This window comes from Populus trichocarpa, chromosome 1 (assembly GCF_000002775.5).
Source record: "Populus trichocarpa isolate Nisqually-1 chromosome 1, P.trichocarpa_v4.1, whole genome shotgun sequence".
NCBI lineage: Eukaryota > Viridiplantae > Streptophyta > Magnoliopsida > Malpighiales > Salicaceae > Populus > Populus trichocarpa.
This window is the reverse complement of record NC_037285.2, coordinates 30,774,439-30,795,330: the sequence shown is the minus strand read 5'-3', so window position 1 is coordinate 30,795,330 and position 20,892 is coordinate 30,774,439. Positions and strand designations below refer to the sequence as shown.

At 36.1% G+C, this 20,892-nt stretch overlaps 3 protein-coding genes across 3 annotated transcripts; 2 read left to right on the top strand and 1 right to left on the bottom strand.

The window, feature by feature from the left end:
- Positions 1–1,364: 1,364 nt before the first annotated feature.
- Positions 1,365–4,103, top strand: LOC7465059 (zinc finger CCCH domain-containing protein 44). The gene is made up of 2 exons (XM_002298725.4): positions 1,365–2,644; positions 3,779–4,103. The coding sequence occupies exons 1-2, from the start codon at positions 2,342–2,344 to the stop codon at positions 3,896–3,898; spliced, it is 423 nt and encodes a 140-aa protein (XP_002298761.1). The 5' UTR covers positions 1,365–2,341; the 3' UTR covers positions 3,899–4,103.
- A 2,382-nt stretch (positions 4,104–6,485) lies between these two features.
- LOC7478642 (pentatricopeptide repeat-containing protein At5g02860) lies at positions 6,486–10,351 on the top strand. Its single transcript, XM_024588704.2, has 2 exons — positions 6,486–9,642; positions 10,026–10,351. The coding sequence occupies exon 1, from the start codon at positions 6,956–6,958 to the stop codon at positions 9,443–9,445; it is 2,490 nt and encodes an 829-aa protein (XP_024444472.2). The 5' UTR covers positions 6,486–6,955; the 3' UTR covers positions 9,446–9,642; positions 10,026–10,351.
- A 2,073-nt stretch (positions 10,352–12,424) lies between these two features.
- On the bottom strand, positions 12,425–15,926 carry LOC7478643 (probable protein phosphatase 2C 63). Its single transcript, XM_002300218.4, has 4 exons — positions 15,410–15,926; positions 14,397–14,770; positions 13,410–13,646; positions 12,425–13,008 (listed from the first exon to the last, which is right to left on the bottom strand). The coding sequence occupies exons 1-4, from the start codon at positions 15,675–15,677 to the stop codon at positions 12,739–12,741; spliced, it is 1,149 nt and encodes a 382-aa protein (XP_002300254.2). The 5' UTR covers positions 15,678–15,926; the 3' UTR covers positions 12,425–12,738.
- Between the last annotated feature and the right edge of the window lie 4,966 nt (positions 15,927–20,892).

The window sequence follows — 20,892 nt, the reverse complement described above, 5'->3', positions numbered from 1 at the left end:
GATCATGGAAGAAGTTCATTTTCATAAGATCCCACAGAATTAACTCGCCTACATTATGATTACTAATTAATGGCTTAATTATGGGCCCTATTTTCATTGACCTATAACCATCGCACAAGTCCTTGCAGGTTTGTAGTTTTTTCTTCATAACAAACGTTTAATTATAACAATCCATTTCCCTATTCTTTCTTTTTTGTTTGGAGATTGATGGCAGGAGAGCAGTAATTAATGGCATTCCGTAGCCACGGTAGTGCGTGGGCATGCATTGTTTTTTACCTGGAGATAAGAAAAAAAAGAAGAAAAAACACTCTTGCTGCACATGTAGGTTTGGCGGAGCAATGAAATGTAATTTTCTTCAACAAATGATTGTTATTGTAATAATAATTGGTTTTTAAAGTAAAGTTTTAAAATATATTAAAATAATATTTTTTATATTTTAAAATTTATTTTTGATATTAACATACAATTCAAAAATATAAAGAAAATTAATTTGAAACTAAACAAATCCAAGAAATTTTAAAAACATGGTTGGAACGCAATTGGTTTAATAGTTAGGGTTTGCAATATTGTTTTCTTGGTGATATATATAAATTCAAAATTAAGTGACTGCGCGAGGGGTACGTTACGTAGAGTTTTAATGACTCTTTAAATTTAGATACGACTAGTTTACACGTCAGGAAGAAAAGAAGTCCTACGCAAAAGTGAAGATTAATTCTACAGTTGCGAGAGCAGTAATTTAGGTGGTTAATTATTTTCAAGACAAAAAAAGCAGCGACTGACAGGGCATTCCATGAAAGCTCATGAAGTTGATATTGCTAGCACGCACCTAGCTAGCTCTTCCAAAAGTGATGGCTTCTTCCTCAACCCCTCGTCGAAACCTTGTCCGCATGCATCGAAATGCCATTACAAAGCCTGTCGAGGATTTGCCCTCTCAACCTCCTCGATAACTCCATTGACAGCAAATTAACCCCAGTTTTTCTTACGAGTACGCTTCGGTTGAGTAACAACATAAAATTCTCCTCGCATTTTACACGGCGAGAATATCATATCTTGAATGTCTTGGTCTGGATTGAAACATTGCCATGCCAGGCACGGTTCATGCTCGCACAAATGGTAGCTCCCAAGTCCATGTAGCCCAGAGTAGAGTAAAAGGGAGTGTGTGGAGGGGCCGAGTTTACTTTAACGAGAATTTCCTGCTAGATGAATGATGGTAACGTGCTATCCTCCTCTTGTTGGCCCATTTGTTTCCTTTCCTTGTGTTTAAATTGACCTCCTTCCTACCTCTTAATTAATTAATCGAAGGCTAGCTTTATAATAATGTGTTTCAACAGCAACTTAATCTGTACTGCGTGTTTTAATTATGATCAATTTGGCTAAAACGTGACTCGATACATGATCCCGGTTGGCTTTCACCGGTCGGAGAACATAACAGACCATCGGAGAACCCCAAGGCCACCTCATGGGCTTATGCCTCCAGGGTATGGGCCCTAAGCCTGAATCATGAGCGCATGTCTTTGGGCTGTTGGGCCACCAAGAAGCCTCTAAGTCCAAATCTGGGCTTGTAGTCATATTAGGTCAGTTAGGGTTATTTGTATTTGGGTAAGCTTATGGATGTACAGTGATATTGGGTCCGAGGTGTCCATCAACATCTCTGTCTTTGCCTTGAAAAAAACCCCAAGAGAAAATAGAAAAAGTCCTCAGCTTCTTGTCAACTTGTCTGTTACGTAAGCCCAACTTGCATTTATGGGCTTACTTCTTTTTCAAATTCTTAGGAGCCGAACTGGATTTATATGCCCAACTCCATCCTCCTACGGCCCAGATTTCTTGAGGATGTCTGTCACGTCATCACACTTGGACACTCTTAACCCAACAAAAATCACATGATATCCCCTACAGTACCTGCCTAATAGAGGGCATGTAAGTCATTTTAATAATCCTGAAAAAGTTAAAAAATAAAGTAATAAATATTTGAAATTATAATAATGGTTGTTTTTTAAAATATTTTTTATTTTAATTGATTTTTTTTATATTTTTTAAAATGTATTCTCAACCTTATTATTTTAAAATAATTTAAAGACAAAAACAATTAATTTAAAAAACAATTTAAATTTTTTCGACGTAAGAAATAAACACTGTCTACGTCATGAATAAGGCGGGATCAGCCAAATTCTGTCTCCCACTCACTCACTCACTCACTCACACACACAAACCCTTATCTCCCTTCATATTCTATCAAAACACCAAAATTAGAAGCTGAAAAAGAACGAGAAAAAAAAATCAAGATAACTCAAAGCCCTCTACTCTCTCAGAAACCTAAGCATCTCCAATTTTTTTTTTTCAAATGGAAATTTCTTCAAGGACTTGCTTTCCTTTCCTATCCACCGAAACGGTGCCGCTTCTCAAGCCTCCATTTCATACATCCTCTCCTTCTCTCAGGATTCTGGCTGCGCGTCCTGTTAACCTGCGCATGGGGCGTACTGTTGTTACCTGCGCTACGGCGTCGACTGGCAACCGCGCTCCCAGCGGCATAATGAAGCCGAAGCGAGTCTCACCTGAAATGGCAGACTTTGTTGGCGCTCCTGAGGTCTCTCGCACCCAGGTTCTCAAGCTTATCTGGGCCCATATAAAGGAGCGCAATCTTCAGGTATATTTTGATTAAAATTCGGCATTTTTATTTAAAATTTTGGGTTCGTATTATTTTTCGTGCTTAATTTTTAATTAAATGTTTGGATAAGGTTGTGTTGAGACGGTAAAATGTGGGTTGTGTTTGTTCATGGGTTTTTATATTGTTGATTATTTAATTAATTAGCTGGAGATGTGTCATGTTTGTGGATAAGGTTGTGGCGGTGTCAGGGAAATGTTCCAGTTCCGTTTTGTGCTTTGTTTCGTTTGTGGTTTTGGATGATGCTATTGGCCTGTTTGGCTGCTGAATTATTTTGGGCTTTTGGGTAATGTTTGTTTGCTATCTTTTATGCCTCATCTATGATTTTCAGGATCCATGATGTTTTGTTGAGTGTGCTATATCCGAGTAGACTCGGATACATTGAATGTTTAGACTTTAGATTGGCCTTATATTTTTTATAGGGTGTCTTGGTTTGAAAAAAGACGGGGACATAGCGTGATTGCTTGAGTGTTTTTGTTGCTCTTACATGTCATGTGTTTTTGGATCTACTTGTTGTTGAAATCTCTTTCTATGCTGACTAGGCTTATCTGCTGTTGTATCTCGAGTTGAGTAATATCTTAGTGAGGTTTTTTCTCATGTTGAGTTGAGTTACTCACATGGCCTGATGATTATTATTGAATACAATGATGTATGGACAGGGCATCTCTCATGTTAGGGACGGATTTTATCGCATGAATTTGGGTTGAGACATGATTTTGTAGATAGCGTCAAGTTTGAGAAATGACTCCGAATAATTTCAAGTCTATAGTACATGAATGTGGGATGTAGTACTTTGTTGATTCAGCCACACGCAGCATGTTATGTATGTGGCTGAATTAGAAGTCACTAGATTTTACTAATGTGAAAATGCCAGGCAGTGGTGATAAAATCATGATGCCAACGCGGGGAATGGTTGTTGGCATGTTATTTCCAAGCAGCTATTGCCCTTCACTATAATGGTTAACTTCCGGATGAATAATTTGGTTGAAAGAAAAACATGGCTTGGTGTCTCTTCTTCTAGCTGCTTCTGAGCCATTGCATAGAACATCTATAATGCATGCATATATGACTATATCATAAATTTGGAGCTGACTGGACTTGCTGCAACGTTTTTAGGACCCTAGTAACAAGAAGAACATAATTTGCGACGAGAAGTTGAAGAAGATATTTCCTGGTAGAGACCAGGTCGGATTTCTTGAGATTGCTGGGTTGATTAGTCCTCACTTCCTCAAATGAAGTTCAAGGGGATGAACTCCAGTCTTCGTGGGTCATCTTTCCTTCCTGTGGCAGGGCTATCTTTTTTGTTGATGATAATAGCCAAAATTATGCCTGCTGCTGTCGGCAATTTCTGTTTTTAGTTCAATTTAGTACTTGCTTACAGAACTAGCCTTGTTAAGGATTTTGCTTATGGATCCCCTAAATAGTAGGATTTTCAAGATGATATTGCTGTCTGCAGTTTATGCTTATGTTGATGAATCTTAATTTAGGTTGAATCATGGATGCAGCAGCTGTGGTTCTGGCTATATATTTTCTTTGCATGCGTAAAACTGGCTCCTGTTATTCATTTAGGTAGTTCTTATCTACAAGCTGAAGAACTTACCTCGAATTATCAAGCGTCTCGTGCAAGTCCTCTGGACTCGGGATTTCCTCCTTAGAGTTCCTTATTTTTTATTGAAATAAATTGTGCATATACTACATTTGTCACCATGGTTAATGTGCTAGTATTTTTGAAATACAAAGATAAATCATCTAATTTTTGTACAATATAAAAAAGGTTTTATCAATTTATTTTCTCTTTATTGTATGAAAAAAAATTACATTAAAAAAAAGAAAAAAATTTATAAGAAAAGAAAATATTAATTTGAATTAAAGAAAAAAATAAAAAATTTTAAATTTTTAAAAAGTATTTTTGAAATGTAAAAATAAATGTTTTAATAAGAAAATTTAACCTGATAAATGAAAAAAATTATCATCACCTAACTTTTGTAGAATATATAGAAAATCTCATCAATTTATTTTCAATTTATCGTATGAAAAAAAAATTTAATAAGAGAAAAGAAATTAAAATTGATTTTTTATATCATCACATCAAAATAATACAAAAATATTAAAAATATTAATTTGAATTAAAGAAAAAAAATAAAAAATTCTCAATTTTTTTAAAGCATTTTCGAAAAGCAAAAACAAACATTTCAACCCAACCTCAAATGAAAAAAAAATTATCATCACCCAACTTTTGTACAATATAAAAAAAACTCTCATCAATTTATTTTCTCTTTATCATATGAAAAAAAACATAATAGAAAAGAAAAACAATTTAAAGTGTTGGGTCCTATTGGTAGGCATCTAATTGGGTCCAGCTGAAGTCAGACCCAACGCTATTAGGTCATGGTAGGGAGCCGGACCCAACGCTATTGGGTTCTGCTAGGCAACTGAACCCAAAGCTATTTTAGGTCCTGAAGGGGTAGAACCCTACTCTAATAGGTCCAAATTCAAAGTTATGGGGTCCTGCTGGGGGCAGGACCCGACACTGATTGGTAATGCTGGGTAGGACCCGACGCTGATGGGTCTTGCTAAGGCCAAACCCAGAGCTAATGGGTCTTGTTGTGCAGCCGAACCTAAAACTATTTTGGGTCATGCTGGGGGCAGGACTCGACGTTGATTGGTAATGCTAGGGCAAGACCCGACGCTGATGGGTCCTGCTGGGGGCAGGATCTGACGTTGATGGGTTCAGCTGAGGCCAAACCCCAAGCTATTTTGGGTCTTGCTAGAGGCAGGACTCAACTCTAATATGTCAGGATCTAACTCTAATAGGTCTGGATCCAAAGCTATGGGGTCTTGCTGGGAGCAGGATCCAGCACTGATTAGTAATGTTGAGGCAAGAACTGGCGTCAATAGGTCTAGCTGAGGCTAGACCCAAAGCTATGGGTCCTGATATGCAATTGAACCCAAAGCTATTTTAGGTTTTTCTAGGAGCAGGACTCAAAATTCCTCTTTACCGTAAAACATAGTCTAATGCCTTTTTCCCCCCTAACTCTCCTCGGTCAAGTGCTTAGATAAGTTTTTTAAGTGAATGGTAAGAAAAGGTTTGGTACTCGGCTCATCGTGGCTGAGTTGCTTAGAAAGCTCCCTCCTCTCGTTGGCTAAACCGCTTCTCCTTCATCTGTCTTTTTCTTTCCACCTAACAGAAAAGGGAAGATTAGCCCCTGCCCCTTCTCTAAAAGCTTCTCTGATTCGATTGACATGAATGAAGTCATAGGAGGTCAAGAATCGGTTTTTCTAATGAATGAACCGGCCTGAATTGAAAGGGAAGAGTTTGATTTCCAGCCATAGTCATAGCAGACACTCTTTCTTACTACTCCCATGCCTGTTTTCGGTAGGAAGAAAGGAAAAAAAAATATAAAGAGAAAAAAAAAATGGAAATATCTGTACCAAACGCTATTGGGTTCTACTAGACAGTAAGACCCAACGCTATTGAAACCTTTTAGAAGCGATTTGAGTTTGTGTTTCAAGTCAGACCCAATAATATTAAATCTTGCTATCAGGCTAGCTTCAACAACTTTTGGCATAAAACAGAAAAAACAACACTCCTAGTAACAATCTTTGACTAAACACAGCAAAGACAACGCTTCTCACAAGTATTACAGTGTCGTACACAGTACAAACAGTTTATAGTTATAATGTTGTCTTATCGTCCACAATACAAATAGTCTATAGTTACACCAAAGTGTAATGAATCTATATTTACAGTAAATATACGATGTTTTTCCCACGAGTTTTAATATATATCTCGCACAAGATTGGAGAGAGACTTGAACTCAAACTTCTGTGTGGTAGTCCATGCGTGAAATGCTTTCCTCTGAATCTCGAGTCCGAACAGCTTAGAGAAATTCCCATCGTGATGTTTAGGTTTAGACTCTTCAAAATTTCTGAAATTCGAGAACATGAGTGCCCGTGTTGAGATATGAATTGAGAATTTCTTTGTTCAAATTTAAGATTAGGATAAGTGTTCTTAAAGTGATTCTGCTCTCTGCTAATTTTTTCTCTCCTCCAAATCAGATAGTCAACTCTTGCTGACATGGCAAGCTAGCTTTTTGGGAGATATTCTTGTCTGCTACCTTGCAAACCTCCACTACATTGAGAGAGGTAATCGCCTTGAGTATCTCAACATGCTCCTCCAGTCAAAAGACCGCACAAAAAAATCTTGCCATCAAGTCGAAACACCACACAAACTCAACGAAAAAAACCAACTTATAATCCTTGAAACTCACCCAACCCCCTCTCACTCTAAAAATGACAGAGAAACTATCTCTGCCTCTTCTCCTCTCGAACCCACCTCCAACAAAACCCTCACTCCCTATCCAAACTCACGTCCACCATCAACAGCTAAAACCAACAACGCCCACTTCACCACCGCCTCAGCATGGCACATCGCTTATGCAGGACTTCCTTTTTAAGCAAAGCTCTGATCCTTCCAAACCCATCACCTCACAAACCCAACCTGACCCATTTCCCATCCCAAGAGCCCGAACCCGAATTGGCAAGGCCCGTGACAGCAACCGTGGCAAACCCTGGACCCACCATCGCCTCTCCCTTCAAGGTCAGCGAGTTCTAGATTCCTTAAATGACCCATCTTTTGAAAGCAGTGAATTAGATAAGATCTTGAGTCTTTTACTTGATTACCATAAAGAAGAGTTGAGTTTAAGTAGCGGTGGCAAGGAGGGGTTAAGTAATGATGTTTTGGGTGTTATTAAGGGTTTAGGGTTTTATAAAAAACGTGACCTGGCTATGAGTGTGTTTGTGTGGTTTAAGAATAGGAATGATTGTGGATCTGTTTTGAGTAATTCAGCTGTGGCTGTGATTATTAGCATGCTTGGTAAAGAAGGAAAAGTTTCAGTGGCAGCATCTTTGTTGAATGATTTGCATAAAGATGGGTTTGGACTTGATGTTTATGCTTATACATCTTTAATCACTGCTTGTGTTAGTAATGGAAGGTATAGGGAAGCTGTGATGGTGTTTAAGAAGATGGAGGAAGAAGGTTGCAAACCAACTTTGATTACTTATAATGTGATTTTGAATGTGTATGGGAAAATGGGCATGCCTTGGAATAAGATTAAAGGTCTGTTTGAGGGAATGAAGAATGCTGGAGTTTTGCCAGATGAGTATACATATAATACGCTTATAACTTGTTGTAGACGAGGATCTTTGCATGAAGAAGCTGCTGCGGTTTTCAAGGATATGAAATCGATGGGTTTTGTGCCTGACAAGGTCACTTATAATGCGTTATTGGATGTTTATGGGAAGTCAAGGCGGACTAAGGAGGCCATGGAGGTATTAAGAGAAATGGAGGTTAATGGATGTTCACCAAGCATTGTGACTTACAATTCCTTGATATCTGCCTATGCAAGAGATGGTCTGTTGAAAGAAGCAGTGGAGCTTAAAAACCAGATGGTTGAAGGTGGGATTAACCTGGATGTTTTTACTTACACTACGCTTTTGTCAGGATTTGTGAGGGCTGGTAAGGACGAGTCTGCAATGAGGGTTTTTGCTGAAATGAGAGCAGCAGGTTGCAAACCTAATATTTGTACTTTCAATGCCTTGATTAAGATGCATGGTAACAGGGGAAAGTTTGCAGAAATGATGAAGGTTTTTGAGGAGATAAAAAATTCCTGTTGCGTACCGGATATTGTTACTTGGAATACCCTTTTAGCAGTGTTTGGGCAAAATGGGATGGACTCAGAAGTGTCTGGAGTTTTCAAGGAGATGAAGAGGGCTGGCTTTGTACCTGAGAGGGACACTTACAACACCCTAATCAGCTCGTACAGCCGGTGTGGATCATTTGACCAAGCCATGGATGTATACAAGAGAATGCTGGAAGCTGGGATTACACCTGATCTTTCCACCTATAATGCTGTTTTGGCAGCATTAGCTCGAGGAGGGCTCTGGGAACAGTCAGAGAAAATACTCGCTGAAATGAAAGATGGTCGGTGCAAGCCCAATGAGCTGACATACTGTTCTTTGCTTCATGCTTATGCCAATGGCAAGGAGATTGGGCGGATGCTTGCTCTTGCGGAGGAGATATGCTCTGGTGTAATTGAACCCCATGCCGTACTCTTGAAGACCCTTGTTTTAGTTAATAGTAAATGTGACCTACTGGTAGAAGCTGAGGTTGCATTCCTGGAGTTGAAGAGAAAAGGTTTTTCACCTGACTTGAGTACTCTGAATGCCATGATTTCTATATATGGCAGGAGGCAGATGTTTACCAAAACAAATGAGATCTTGAACTTCATGAATGAGAGTGGATTCACTCCTAGCTTGGCAACTTACAATAGTTTGATGTATATGCACAGCCGATCAGAGAATTTTGAGAGATCAGAAGAAGTTTTGAAAGAAATCCTAGCAAAGGGAATAAAACCAGATACAATTTCTTACAACACCGTAATTTTTGCATATTGTCGAAATGGGAGGATGAAAGAGGCTTCACGGATATTCTCAGAAATGAGGGAATCTGGGCTTGTTCCAGATGTAATCACTTATAATACTTTTGTTGCAAGTTATGCAGCTGATTCAATGTTTGAGGACGCTATTGATGTTGTGCGATACATGATCAAGCATGGCTGTAAACCGAACCAAAATACATATAACTCAGTTGTCGATGGATACTGTAAACATAACCATCGGGATGATGCAATCATGTTCATAAGCAGTCTTCACGAGCTTGATCCACATATTTCTAGGGAGGAAAAGTGCAGGTTATCAGAACGTTTAACCAAGTGGTCATAGGCAATCCTCTTCTTATCTGTCTCATGTTTTGATTAGGCATGGAGATATGGTTGATATGAATGATCTTGTAAAAGCTTCCCAATGTCTCTTGGAGGTTGAAGATATGCAAGTACTCATGAACACATCCATTTGGAGGGCTGAGCATGGATCCGGACAAGACATGAAAAGAAGGGTAAGGCGGAGTTACTGACTTCAAGGTATGTATACATCTATCAAATATGAACCATTTTGTGTTATTAACATTTGGTGGTTATGAAAACGAAAATTTTATCCGCAACTTCTCGTCATTGTGATTAATAATTTGATGCTCTTAATATACAAGAAGATGGCATTTTTTTTTATTATATTTACTCAAGAAGAAAATAGTCCCTCTGAAAATACGGAATTGGGATATCTGCCGTTGTTTTGTTCTTATGGGCCACAAATATTATATGTATTCTTTTGTTAGTTGAACTTAGTTCTGAATCTCCTTGTCAAAGCATTTTTTGGCCTACACCTGTCTTACCCTTTCCCTGAGTTGGTGTTATTTATTTTGACAATTTTCATTGATAAGATGTGATTTTCCATGTAATGTTGTTAGGTTCTTGAGCATCGAGCTACGTGGTAAAGAAAGAAGAGTGAACGGTTTGGCCAGGAGAGCTGCTAATTGGCCATTTATTAGCTGATGATGCGTGATTTCGGAAAGTTCTGGCTTCTGGGATATATACTGAAAGTAGCTAGATGTTTGTGCAGTGTGTATATAGCAGGTGTAACAAAGAGTATAACTATATATAAATGCTGAATTGATGAAAAGCTATGCCTACAGGTCACGATGATGTGGCGTTTAAATTCCATTTGTTGGTTTTGTGAAGCACAGTTATAACCTAATTCAGAAACATGAATGCCAACAGTGTGTTTCAGTGGTCCTCTGTAGTTTGTACTGTTCTATCCTCAAGAATGATCATGGAAACCTTGTTAACGACGAAAAACTTGTAAGTGCCTGTCTTGGAAATTATGGGACGTGTCTTATCAATGAGAAGTGCTTACAGTCATCCTTACGAGGAGCAAGATCTTGTAGGATCCATTTCCACTTCAAACAACTTGCATAATGACTGGCTTAAACAATGGCCACAGTGCCAAAAACAGAGTGGTTGTCAAAACCATATTTCCTTTCCTACTGTGCTTTTCTATGCATAAAGCATAAAATATATATAAAAAAATGGATTTCGACTGGGCCGGGTTTTTTAATATATAGATATTGTATTTGCCATTGGCACACTAGAAAAAAAGTAAGTAGCCCAGAGAGAGAGAGAGAGAGAGCTTGTCTTTCTTGGTAACATGAATAACAATGAAGTAGATTGATGTTGGCTATGTCACCGGCCAAGTTAAATTCTAATCAATGTTTTAAAAAAAATTGATGGTTAGGTGACAGAAGTATTTTTAAAGAAACAATAAAAAATCAAGATTTATTCATTGATTCAATTGGGTTAGCTTGATTAATTTAATAAAATAATTAAAAAAAATAGTGACAATAAATAAATTGTAAACAAGGTTAAATAAAAAAAATAACAATGTTATGAAAATATATTCTCTCAATATTCTTAAAAAGTTTTCATGATTTTATCTAGTAACAAAAAAAAAAATAAACGAGAACGTGATAATTCCATATAAAAAAAATAAAAAAAGAATCTGAAGCTCAATTCCCAGTAAATAAAATGTTAAAAGGTGAAATTAAAAAAAATAATTTTTAAAAAGAACAAAAAATCCTGACCCGAGTCCACCCGAGTTAGCTAGCCAAATCTTTGATCTAATTGTGAGATCAAGATAACCCCGTAAAAAACCAAATTAAATAAAACTTCAAAGCTCAATTCTCAAATCAACTCAATGCTGAAGTGAAAAATTAAAAAAAAATCAATTAAAATAAAACAATGAAAAAAAACCTTGCATGACATTGAAATAATTTCATAGAAAATATAAAAAAGATCACGAAGTCAAACCCCCAATTAACAAAATGTTGAAATATAAAATTGAAAAAAAAATTAATTTTAACAAAAGAACCTAAAAAAATACTGAAGGGCTAATCTTCCAAACTCTTGACCTCGGTTAAAAGGTTGGGATTACTTCATAGAAGATAGATTCAAAAAAATCGCAAAGTTAAAATCTCAATCAATTAAATGTTGAGTGATGAAATTAAAAAAAAAATATTAATAACAAAATAATTTAAAACAAAATAAATAACAATCATAAAAAAATATCAAAATTAAAAAAAATCTAAATAATAAATGAAATAAAAAAAAATCAACTAAGAAAATGATATAAAACAAAGAGCAATAAAAAAAAATGATAAGATTTAATATAAGAGCTAAATCAAAACAAATAATCAAGGAAAAAATTAAAAAATAAAATCAATTCAAAAAATAATTCAAAAGCAAAAAGATAGAGATCTGATGATAAAATTTGAAACAAAATTAAAATGGCAAAACACTTTCTATTAATGGCAGAATAGCGTGAATTTTACGGAGATGAGAGAGAAAAGAGGGAGGAGAAAAAGAAAAATTGGCTGCCAAATGCTTCCCAACGGCACACGCGCCCTCTCAACGAGAAGCTCTCGCCACAAGGAATCCAATTCAATGGCGAACGATAATGTTAGGCCACTGAAATTCACCACACGAGTTGCTTGCTCATGGTGGATAGCTCTCACATGCTGGTACATGAAGTGCACATGCATGCCCATCAAGTTTCATTACTCATTTACCAAGGACTTTAAAGAGAACATTAACTTTGACTGTTACTTTGCTTAGAGGAGTCTTCTGCTGATAAGATGTGTTCTTCTACATACATTTCTTTTTTTTTAAAAAAAAATTTATAATATATGTTAATTAGTGCAGGGATCCTAGGAAACAGGAATCGGCTAATCACGCATTCCACTGCTTCTGTACCCTGTTAAGTAGTGCGAGTTACCACATAAAACTGTTAAAATACCTTGAACAAACTTCGTAATGGGGCAATGATCAATCAATCAAGACTTGTAATTTCTAAAATTTGGAACACAAAAAGGCACAAAATCAGTGCTACAATCTCTGAGAAGTTATCCAATCCGTAATAGAACGAAAGAAAGTATAGTTAGATCTTCACTTGCAAGAGTATATACCCAGAACCCGCTATCCATTGATAACCTTATCCACATAAATGTATTTTCTACTTTGAATTCCTTGTGTGCATCATCCATATGCATACTATACCCATCTCAATTTACCTTGAAGAAATCAAGACGTCAGTGTTGACCCTTCAGAGGGTTTTTTCTTTTTCTTTGTTCAAGAAATTGTTTGAAGCATGTCTGCCTCCGCTTGATCTGCGTCACGGGAGAAAATGTCGACTGGAGCGCTGGTGCAGCCAATGGCATTGTTCTTTAATCTACCATTGGAAGAACCTTTTTGGTGATCAAGGTAAATTACAATCACAGTGATGTCATCATGAAAATGCCTTCGTATTCCCTTTTCAATTTTCTTAATGTCATTATATCTCATCTCTCTTTTCTTTGCAGCTTCCTGAATAGCAGCTCTAACCAATCTCTTGGCAATCCCCTGCAGGTATCAAACAGCCCATAGGATCGTCAAGCAAACAGAAAAATCTGGACTGGCATAAATAACTCCATACAATTGAACATTGATGACATCTAGTTTGTTTGTCAATGCATTTGCTTAAAATTTCAGAAGTCTGGAATATCCTATTTCTAAAAGTATGTCCATGTTCAACAAGAATATGGTACGTCTGGAAGCTAGGGGTAGATTTAACAGCGCTACTGCATTTTCATGGGCTCAACCAGGCTTGTGATGTGAAAAAGGAATTCAATTATTTCATTCCCAATGATCCCATTGTAGCTAAAACTTGCCTCTCAAGGTATAAATTAGGACTGAGATCTAAGCTATCGATGAGAGTTGCAACAAAAAGTACGCAAAACATGCAAGTCAAAGACAGCACTCACAGCTCTAGGGTTCTTGAAAACAATCTCTACAGCTGCTTCGTCGGTTAATTGTTCCCAGAGACCATCTGAAGCAAATATCAGGAACAAGTCTTCTGACCTCAACTTTCTAAAAACAATGGAAGGTTCTGCTGTCATTACTGGCCGTTTCAAAGGAATAGGGTTACCAAACTGCTGATAAATTGGGTCCCTGTTAAACTCTGGTTTCTTCAGATACACATCACCAATGGATCTGGATACCTGAAAAGGACAAAAAGGAACAGGAAAGGTTTATTCCACCCTCATCTACCACATGCGTTAAGTTAGTGGAGTAAGTTAGTGATCAGCTCCACAACTTCAGGGAGTCGAGTAACAACAGAAGACAATGTTTCAGTTCATTAATCAGAAGATCACAGTATGATGTTCCTAGTGTCTAGAAAAGTTAAATGGAAAAAACAAAAAGGAAAAGGAAAAAAAAACAGAGAGAGGATCAAGACTCCCTGTAATTACATAAGCATTCTTGTTAGGCCTCGGGGGTTTTCATGTACATCTCATGCATGGAAGACTATACTGTTTCACTTGATTGCATGAAATGGTAGACCAGGAGACAGAGAATAAGATTCCTGGAAGAGCATGAACCTAACCCTCTGACCAACTTTAACTATAGTGTTTCCACCATAGACAGATGCCTATCATAAAGCAAAAGCAAAAGATAAAGATAAGATAACCAAACATAAAATTGGATACCTTTAGAATTGATCCATCCTCAGATCAATTACTTTATGTCAAACAAACACTGCAAATGGTGTTTTTAAGATGAAGGTTATCCAACTAACTCAAAACAAACCTGGCAAGACATTCAAAGAAAAGGAGAGGAAGAAACATATTCGCCCCTCAATCAATGAATGTATTATTCCCCAACACAAACAATGCTCAATAAGCTGAATTCTCATAACTAACAAGCAAAAACAAGAAGAAGAAAACAAGCCTAGCAACAAGAAGCCACTGTACCTGGATTATGCCCTTAATTCTCCAAACTCCACGAGTATAGACTACAATATGTGAATCATCAGGATGAAGTGCCTCAACCTCCTTTCTCACCTCTTCAACAGCAACGTTGTGATCAGTCGATAACCTTTCTGCCACTACTGTTTTTTTCTTATCCTCGTCAACTCTTCGGCCAAGAACTGCCCTAGAATCCCCGAGATTTGCAACATATAACACATCATTTGAAATTGCACCAACCAAACAACACGATCCAACTGAAGCAATCTGCGGCTTCAAAGGTAATGATCGCTTCACTAAATGGCAAAATTCCTCTTCAGTTGCATTAAAAGCCTTCTTTATGACATCAGCTGATAACCCCCCATGCTCCTTAGCAAATTCTGCAATCAAAGATAACATCTTAGACAGAAAATGATACAGAGACAGAAGTCTGTTGCCTACAGGTCGTTTCAGTCCACACCATCGGCTGTCAAAATTGCTATTTTTATCACATATTCTCTAGTTTCTATTTCAATTGGGGGAATATGAGAATAAGGAAGCTCCAATTCAATAAAACCAGATATCTGTAGCAGTTTAATGCAGGTTTTAAACTTCAGTTTTCTACATCTTATCATCCTACCACTAACACAGTTAATCCCACAAAAGCAAACCTAAACCTCCCACATCGAATTTCATTCTATTGAATAGAAAAGACATCAATACATCCTACCGCACTCGCACACACAAGGGAAGTTAGAACAAAATAAAGAACAAGCTAATACATGATTCATTCAATAAAAACTCAATTTTCTTTTCTATGGAACATGGACCTCAGCCTTGAGTCCTTAACCACTAGACTAAAAGTTAAAGAAAGCAAAAGGCCACAAACAAATTCATGGTTTAAGAGAATCACCATGATCATGATCATTAAAATAAGAAAACACCTAACTAAAAGAAAACAACATAGAAGAACATCCTAATAAAAAAAAATTAAGAAAGAAAATTGAACAGGAAGACGGAGGGAGGGAGAGAATTCTCACTATGCATGAAAGGAAACATATGTTTATTAACAAACCGGGAAGCTTCAGGACCACCATGACCATCATAAACACCAACATAAGTAGCGGACGGAGACGTAAAAACCTGACTTTGATCTTCTAAATTAGAATTGGCTTGGACAACCGCTATTGAATAATCACCAGAAGCATGTTGTTTCAAATCCGCATGCCACATCAATCCATCACCACCACCACCTGCTACCCGACCAAAACACCTCTCCAACGGTCTGTAACACGATCTCAACATCATCTGCTTTAGCAACTTTGAATGTTCTTGGTTTCTTTGGTTCTGGAACTTTGTATCGACGTCTCTTTTGCTTTTCGTCTATGGGGCTTCTTGTTCCTATGTAAATAAATATTGGGAGGTAGGGTTTCTTTTTTCTTCGAGGAAAGAAGGGACAGTGAGAGATATACCGCGTGGAGGAGGAGGAGGAGGAGAGCGACTGGGGGAAAGCTTTTTGGGTTTTTGCTTTTGGTGTACACTCCGCGTTAACTCTCTCTCTCTCTCTCCATAAGCAACTTCCGGTTCCTTTCGTTTTTGTTTTTTACTTTCTTGTTGCTTTTCATTTTTTTTTTTTATTTTTTTTCATTATTATTCACATTTTCTGCTGCCCTTTGATTTTGTTCTTGGAGTCTACAAGTCGTGCTTGTTTAATTTATTGTTTAATTGCGATAGGAAATTAGACAGGGTCGTTTCATTGACTTTTGACATGAAATTCTGGACTAGGACCAAGATATTATTATAAAAAACACCCTAGATTTTGGACCAATGTGTATTTAAGGTTTAGACATGACCAAGAAATGTTGGAAACTAGGGTTAGCATCAAATTTCTTGGAACGATCCTTCTTTTTATCCGTTTTCTAGTTAAACATAACTTGTGAGCACAAAGAGTTATGGTTAAATTAGCTTTTTCTTTTATATATATATATATATATATATATATATATTTTCCTGGTAAAGAAAATTATAAAAAAACTTTTTTAAAAAATTGTGAGCTTATCATAATACGTGGGATACATACATGGTATATATTCATGATGTGAGCTATCGTGTCATGATATTCTATAACTATTAATTTACTAACTTGTATATATTCTTGAAATTGTTTTTTTTTTCTCCCACCACACAAGGTAACTTGATGCTTGAGCAACATGTAAAAAAAAAAGGTAATCCGATGTCATTGTGCACAGATGTGATTAATCACATATAATAAAGTCCAGATTTACCACTAACCAAATTAATATCTGGAACTAAAAAAAATAAATCTGAAACTCTAAGACGCGTTATCTTTCTACTGTAGCTGGGCATTGTTCATTCACTCACAAAACATTGTGGATTTACTATTTATTTTCTACTAATTTATTTTGATCCTCAAAGTTTATCTTGTGTAATTTGATCCTTATTGAAAACTAATTACTTTTGGTTTTTTAGTTAATGATGAAATTAAAAGAATAGAAATTTAAATGAAAAAGGCGCCCAAGTCCTCGATCTTTAAAAATAACATGATTCATACATTTTAGACCTCTTGAAATTTTAAAAAATCAATTTAGATACACAAGTTTATTTGCGTTATTTTTCAGTCCCTAATTCGAGAGATGTGTTACTGGATTTCAGTGATAAGAGAAAAGTTATCGTTCATTCTATTTTTGCCCACCAAAATGGGTTTTTATGAGTTCTTAGAGATGAGAGGAGTTTTATGGTGGTTGTTTGGAGTTTCAGTGTTGCATAAAAAACTAGATTTAAACCGAGAAAGCCAAAACTTACCCGGTTTGATTTCGGGTTCTTGGGCAATTTTTTTTAGGTATTTGGAGTTGACATAATGGTTTTGGGTGTTATAAGGGTGTTGGTGAGGTATTTTAGGGTTGAAATGACTTAAAAATTGAGTTTTTTTTTTTTATACCAAAAGAAGCGTTGTTCCTATTTTCCAGCTATCATAGTTGTGGCCGAAATATGAGTTCGCAGACGACACGTCATCTGCCTTGACAAGCAAGTGTTTTTTCCTTAAAAAAATAAGGGTTGACAACTTACATTCCCCTTTAAAAAATAAAAAAATATATAACTAAGCCTAGGCGTGTGGGTCTAGGCTTAAAGGCCCACCACATGCCCCTGCTTTTCCTTGCAATGACTTATTTTTTTGCCCTTTTTCCAGGGGCTAGATAGAAATTTAAGAGAAAACAATTGTTAAATCCAATTGAGTCCATGGCTCGAAACATATGTTTGATGAGTTAAGCCACAATATCCAGATTTTTTTTTTCTAATTTTGCTTTTTTTAATTGATATCTTCTTTGAATTTCTTTTTTTTTAAATAATTTTTAAATTTATAGTTCAGTTAATATCCATTCTCTGTGATTTTTTTTATTTAGCCTTTTTTTATAGAGATTTTTTTAATGGTGTTGTGTGTATTTAGTTTTTGGAAAAAAAATATTCTTATTCATCTATAATTTTTTTTTATCTTTTATATAGATGAATTTTATTTTTAAAATAAAAATATTTATTTTCAGATAATATTTTTAATATGTGTAGCCTTGCATAATTTTTATTTTATTTTATTTTATTCAATCAATTTAATGTGTATATCTATTTATATCATCGTTTGATTGAATAAAAAATTAATTTTAATAAACAAATTCAGCAAGCATAACCAGATAAATATCTTGTCTTGCGAGGTTAAATATCTTTATGTATAAATGTTTCTTGATTTTTTTCAATTTTATTTTTAGTAATTATTAATGATTTTTTTTTTATTTATAAACATATATAATTCTTAATTTATCTAAATATATATACACACGAGCTTTTCAATTCACATAATTTTTTTAAATTATAAAAACACATTGAAAAAAATCAGTGTATATAATTTTTTTATAGATAAAAATTATCTCATTTAGGTAGAACACGTGTCAAATAGCTAGATTAAAACACTAATTAACGTGTTGTCTGACTTTAATTACACGCAGGACATTCTTCCAGGTTGCTAGTGACCATGTGATTAGGGCTGCAAATGCAAGCAACCAGTAATGGTCTCTTCTTTTTTCAGTGATAAAATTAAATTAAATAACAGACTTTATAACATAGACAAAAACCTTATAGGAGACTTGCTATTTATTTATTTTATTTATTCATGTAAAATATTCAGACCAGCTTAAACATACCTCAATTAATCTTTATAGAATCTAAATCTAATAACCAGATAATCCTCCGGTTCCCGTCAATATTACCGATCACATCTAGAAGACTTGCCATTTACTGTGCAGGAAGAAAAGGGAGAGGGAGATTGGATGTAATTGAAAACCGGCTGAACCGGTTAAATGTTGAATATGAATCATTTGGCAGGTAGCCAGTGGATTTTGAGCTCGGACACAACTTTCCTGCTCACGGTTTCCCTGCACATAGTTTTTATCCTCATTTTTCACATAGTTTTCATCCTCGATATTCCTTGAAAATAAAGTGTATGAACAGAGATGATGCGTAACAGATAAAAGAAAAACAGAGCATGCCTAACTTTCAGTATTGCTAAAAGAAAAGGGAAACCACTGACCATGCTAGGAGATAAAAGAATAATGGAAAACTCTGTACTTGAACTTGAAAATGAAAAATCTTGAGCTAACACATACTGTTCAGTTTATCAGCTCATCAATCCATCACAGCTAGATTCTTCAATTCATCCCTGCTAATTGCAGAGCTTAAAATCTTTTCCATCTCTGGAGCCAAGCTCTTCTCTGTCAAATTCTACTCTTGCTTTGTGTAATCATTTGTAGAATGATAATCTCCCATCAAGAACATTGATCTTGCAGAGCTTAGGATGATCATTGAATGTGAAAATCTTCTCTCCACGGGTTATAGATAACCTCATAAATTAATAGCCCATAGAGACATCAAATTCGTCCACAATTGTGCCACTCACGCCTTCAGAAATATCACATACAGCAATACAACTCTTCAACTTCTCGTTCTTTGAGAACAATTCTGTAAGTCTCTACCAGCAGCGCTCTTCAATTTCAGATTTCTTGTTCGTCAGAATGAATACTTGGGTGAGGGAGCTGCATTCCATCATCATCTGTCCATGTTCCATACTTACTGTTGAAAGTGACACTCTTCCAGTAAGATCTTTGAAAAAACTACGTTATATTTTCCGTATCTTCTAAGTAAGCGCATAGCATGAGATGCAAAGTCAAGATGTGGGGCTGCATGCGATGCATGTTGAAGTTTCTCCAATAGTTCCTCTGTGTAAGACCAAAATATGTGGTCATGGGCTGCATATCTTAGTTTCTATATATATGTGATGTTGTAAGCTTCCTGTTGTTGAAGTATTAGAATTTTCAAGACTTACTTACTGCTTAGTTGTTTACTTGTTCTGTTAATAATGTCCTAGTTTGTAGGGCAATCAGTTGCTATTTGATTTAGTCTTATATTCACGTACACGTTCTTAGGAGTAAAATACGTGAAGTCTGTTTTTCTGTTAATTTCCTTTTCTCTGTAACAGCCATTGCTTATGCAATCAATAATATTGTCTCTTCGCACTGAGGGTCTTGGCCTGGGTTCGAGTCCTCATGTGCACGCCTGTCATCCTCGCGGTGCCTTACATGCCCACTGGGTTTGCAGGGTATTCAGTGGGCCGTGAGATTAGTCGTGGTGCGCGCAAGCTGGCCCGGACACCTACGTAAATAAAAAAAAAAAATAAAAAAAAAAAATAATAATAATAATAATAATAATAATAATATTGTCTCTTCAAGCCACCAAAACTTATAATCTTGTTCTGAGATCTAACACCTGTGATATGAAAAAAAACTAAAAAAAAAAAAAACGAAGTTTCAAACGAAGAAAACAGATTGTCCATTAACTCTCTCTCTCTCTCTCTCTCGGCTTCCATGCCTTTCCCTCACTCTCTTTAATTTCTTTTAGTATATAATATGCACTGAACTTCCATTACTTATCCACAATCTTCGAGTATTGTTTGGATTTCTTCCTCTCATCAGGTTCCATAACTAGCTTCTTGTATGCTTTCATGGCAACATAAGTAAGCCCTGCCTTTTGACTGGAGCTTGAATCTCTTTGGATTCCTCAAGGGCTTTAGCGCAATGGAGCAAGAACTTCCTTTCGCGATCGATTGCGAACTCTATATGCACAAGAACTTCCTTTTGCATTCCATAATCTCTGACTAGTTATTTCAGAATCAAGTTCTCCCTGCTCCTCCGTTCCATCACGAAAATTAAAGAACTCTGTTCAATGAACCCCGCTGCATTTTCTTCTTCCAAAAAATCAAATCAAATTCCAGATTCTGCAGTTGAATCCATGGCCATGAAACATAAAATGATTCAATCTTGTCACTAAAATCCAAAACTATACGAGACAAAAACTACAAAACAATATATGTCTGATGTAATATATAGAAACGCAAAAGAACCTATCCATTTGATCTAGCAACCAAATCATGATCTGAGAAGGCCCCAATTCTGGAGAATAA

Bases quoted from the DNA above. Each gene is read 5' to 3' on its own strand.
- LOC7478642 (XM_024588704.2), top strand. From the start codon at position 6,956: ATGACAGAGAAACTATCTCTGCCTCTTCTCCTCTCGAACCCACCTCCA.
- LOC7465059 (XM_002298725.4), top strand. From the start codon at position 2,342: ATGGAAATTTCTTCAAGGACTTGCTTTCCTTTCCTATCCACCGAAACG. The intron at 2,645-3,778 runs GTATATTTTGAT...CAACGTTTTTAG, and splicing joins TAAAGGAGCGCAATCTTCAG to GACCCTAGTAACAAGAAGAA.
- LOC7478643 (XM_002300218.4), bottom strand. From the start codon at position 15,677: ATGATGTTGAGATCGTGTTACAGACCGTTGGAGAGGTGTTTTGGTCGG. The intron at 13,647-14,396 runs GTACAGTGGCTT...TGTCCTTTTCAG, and splicing joins GAATTAAGGGCATAATCCAG to GTATCCAGATCCATTGGTGA. The intron at 13,009-13,409 runs GTGAGTGCTGTC...TGATACCTGCAG, and splicing joins TTTTCAAGAACCCTAGAGCT to GGGATTGCCAAGAGATTGGT.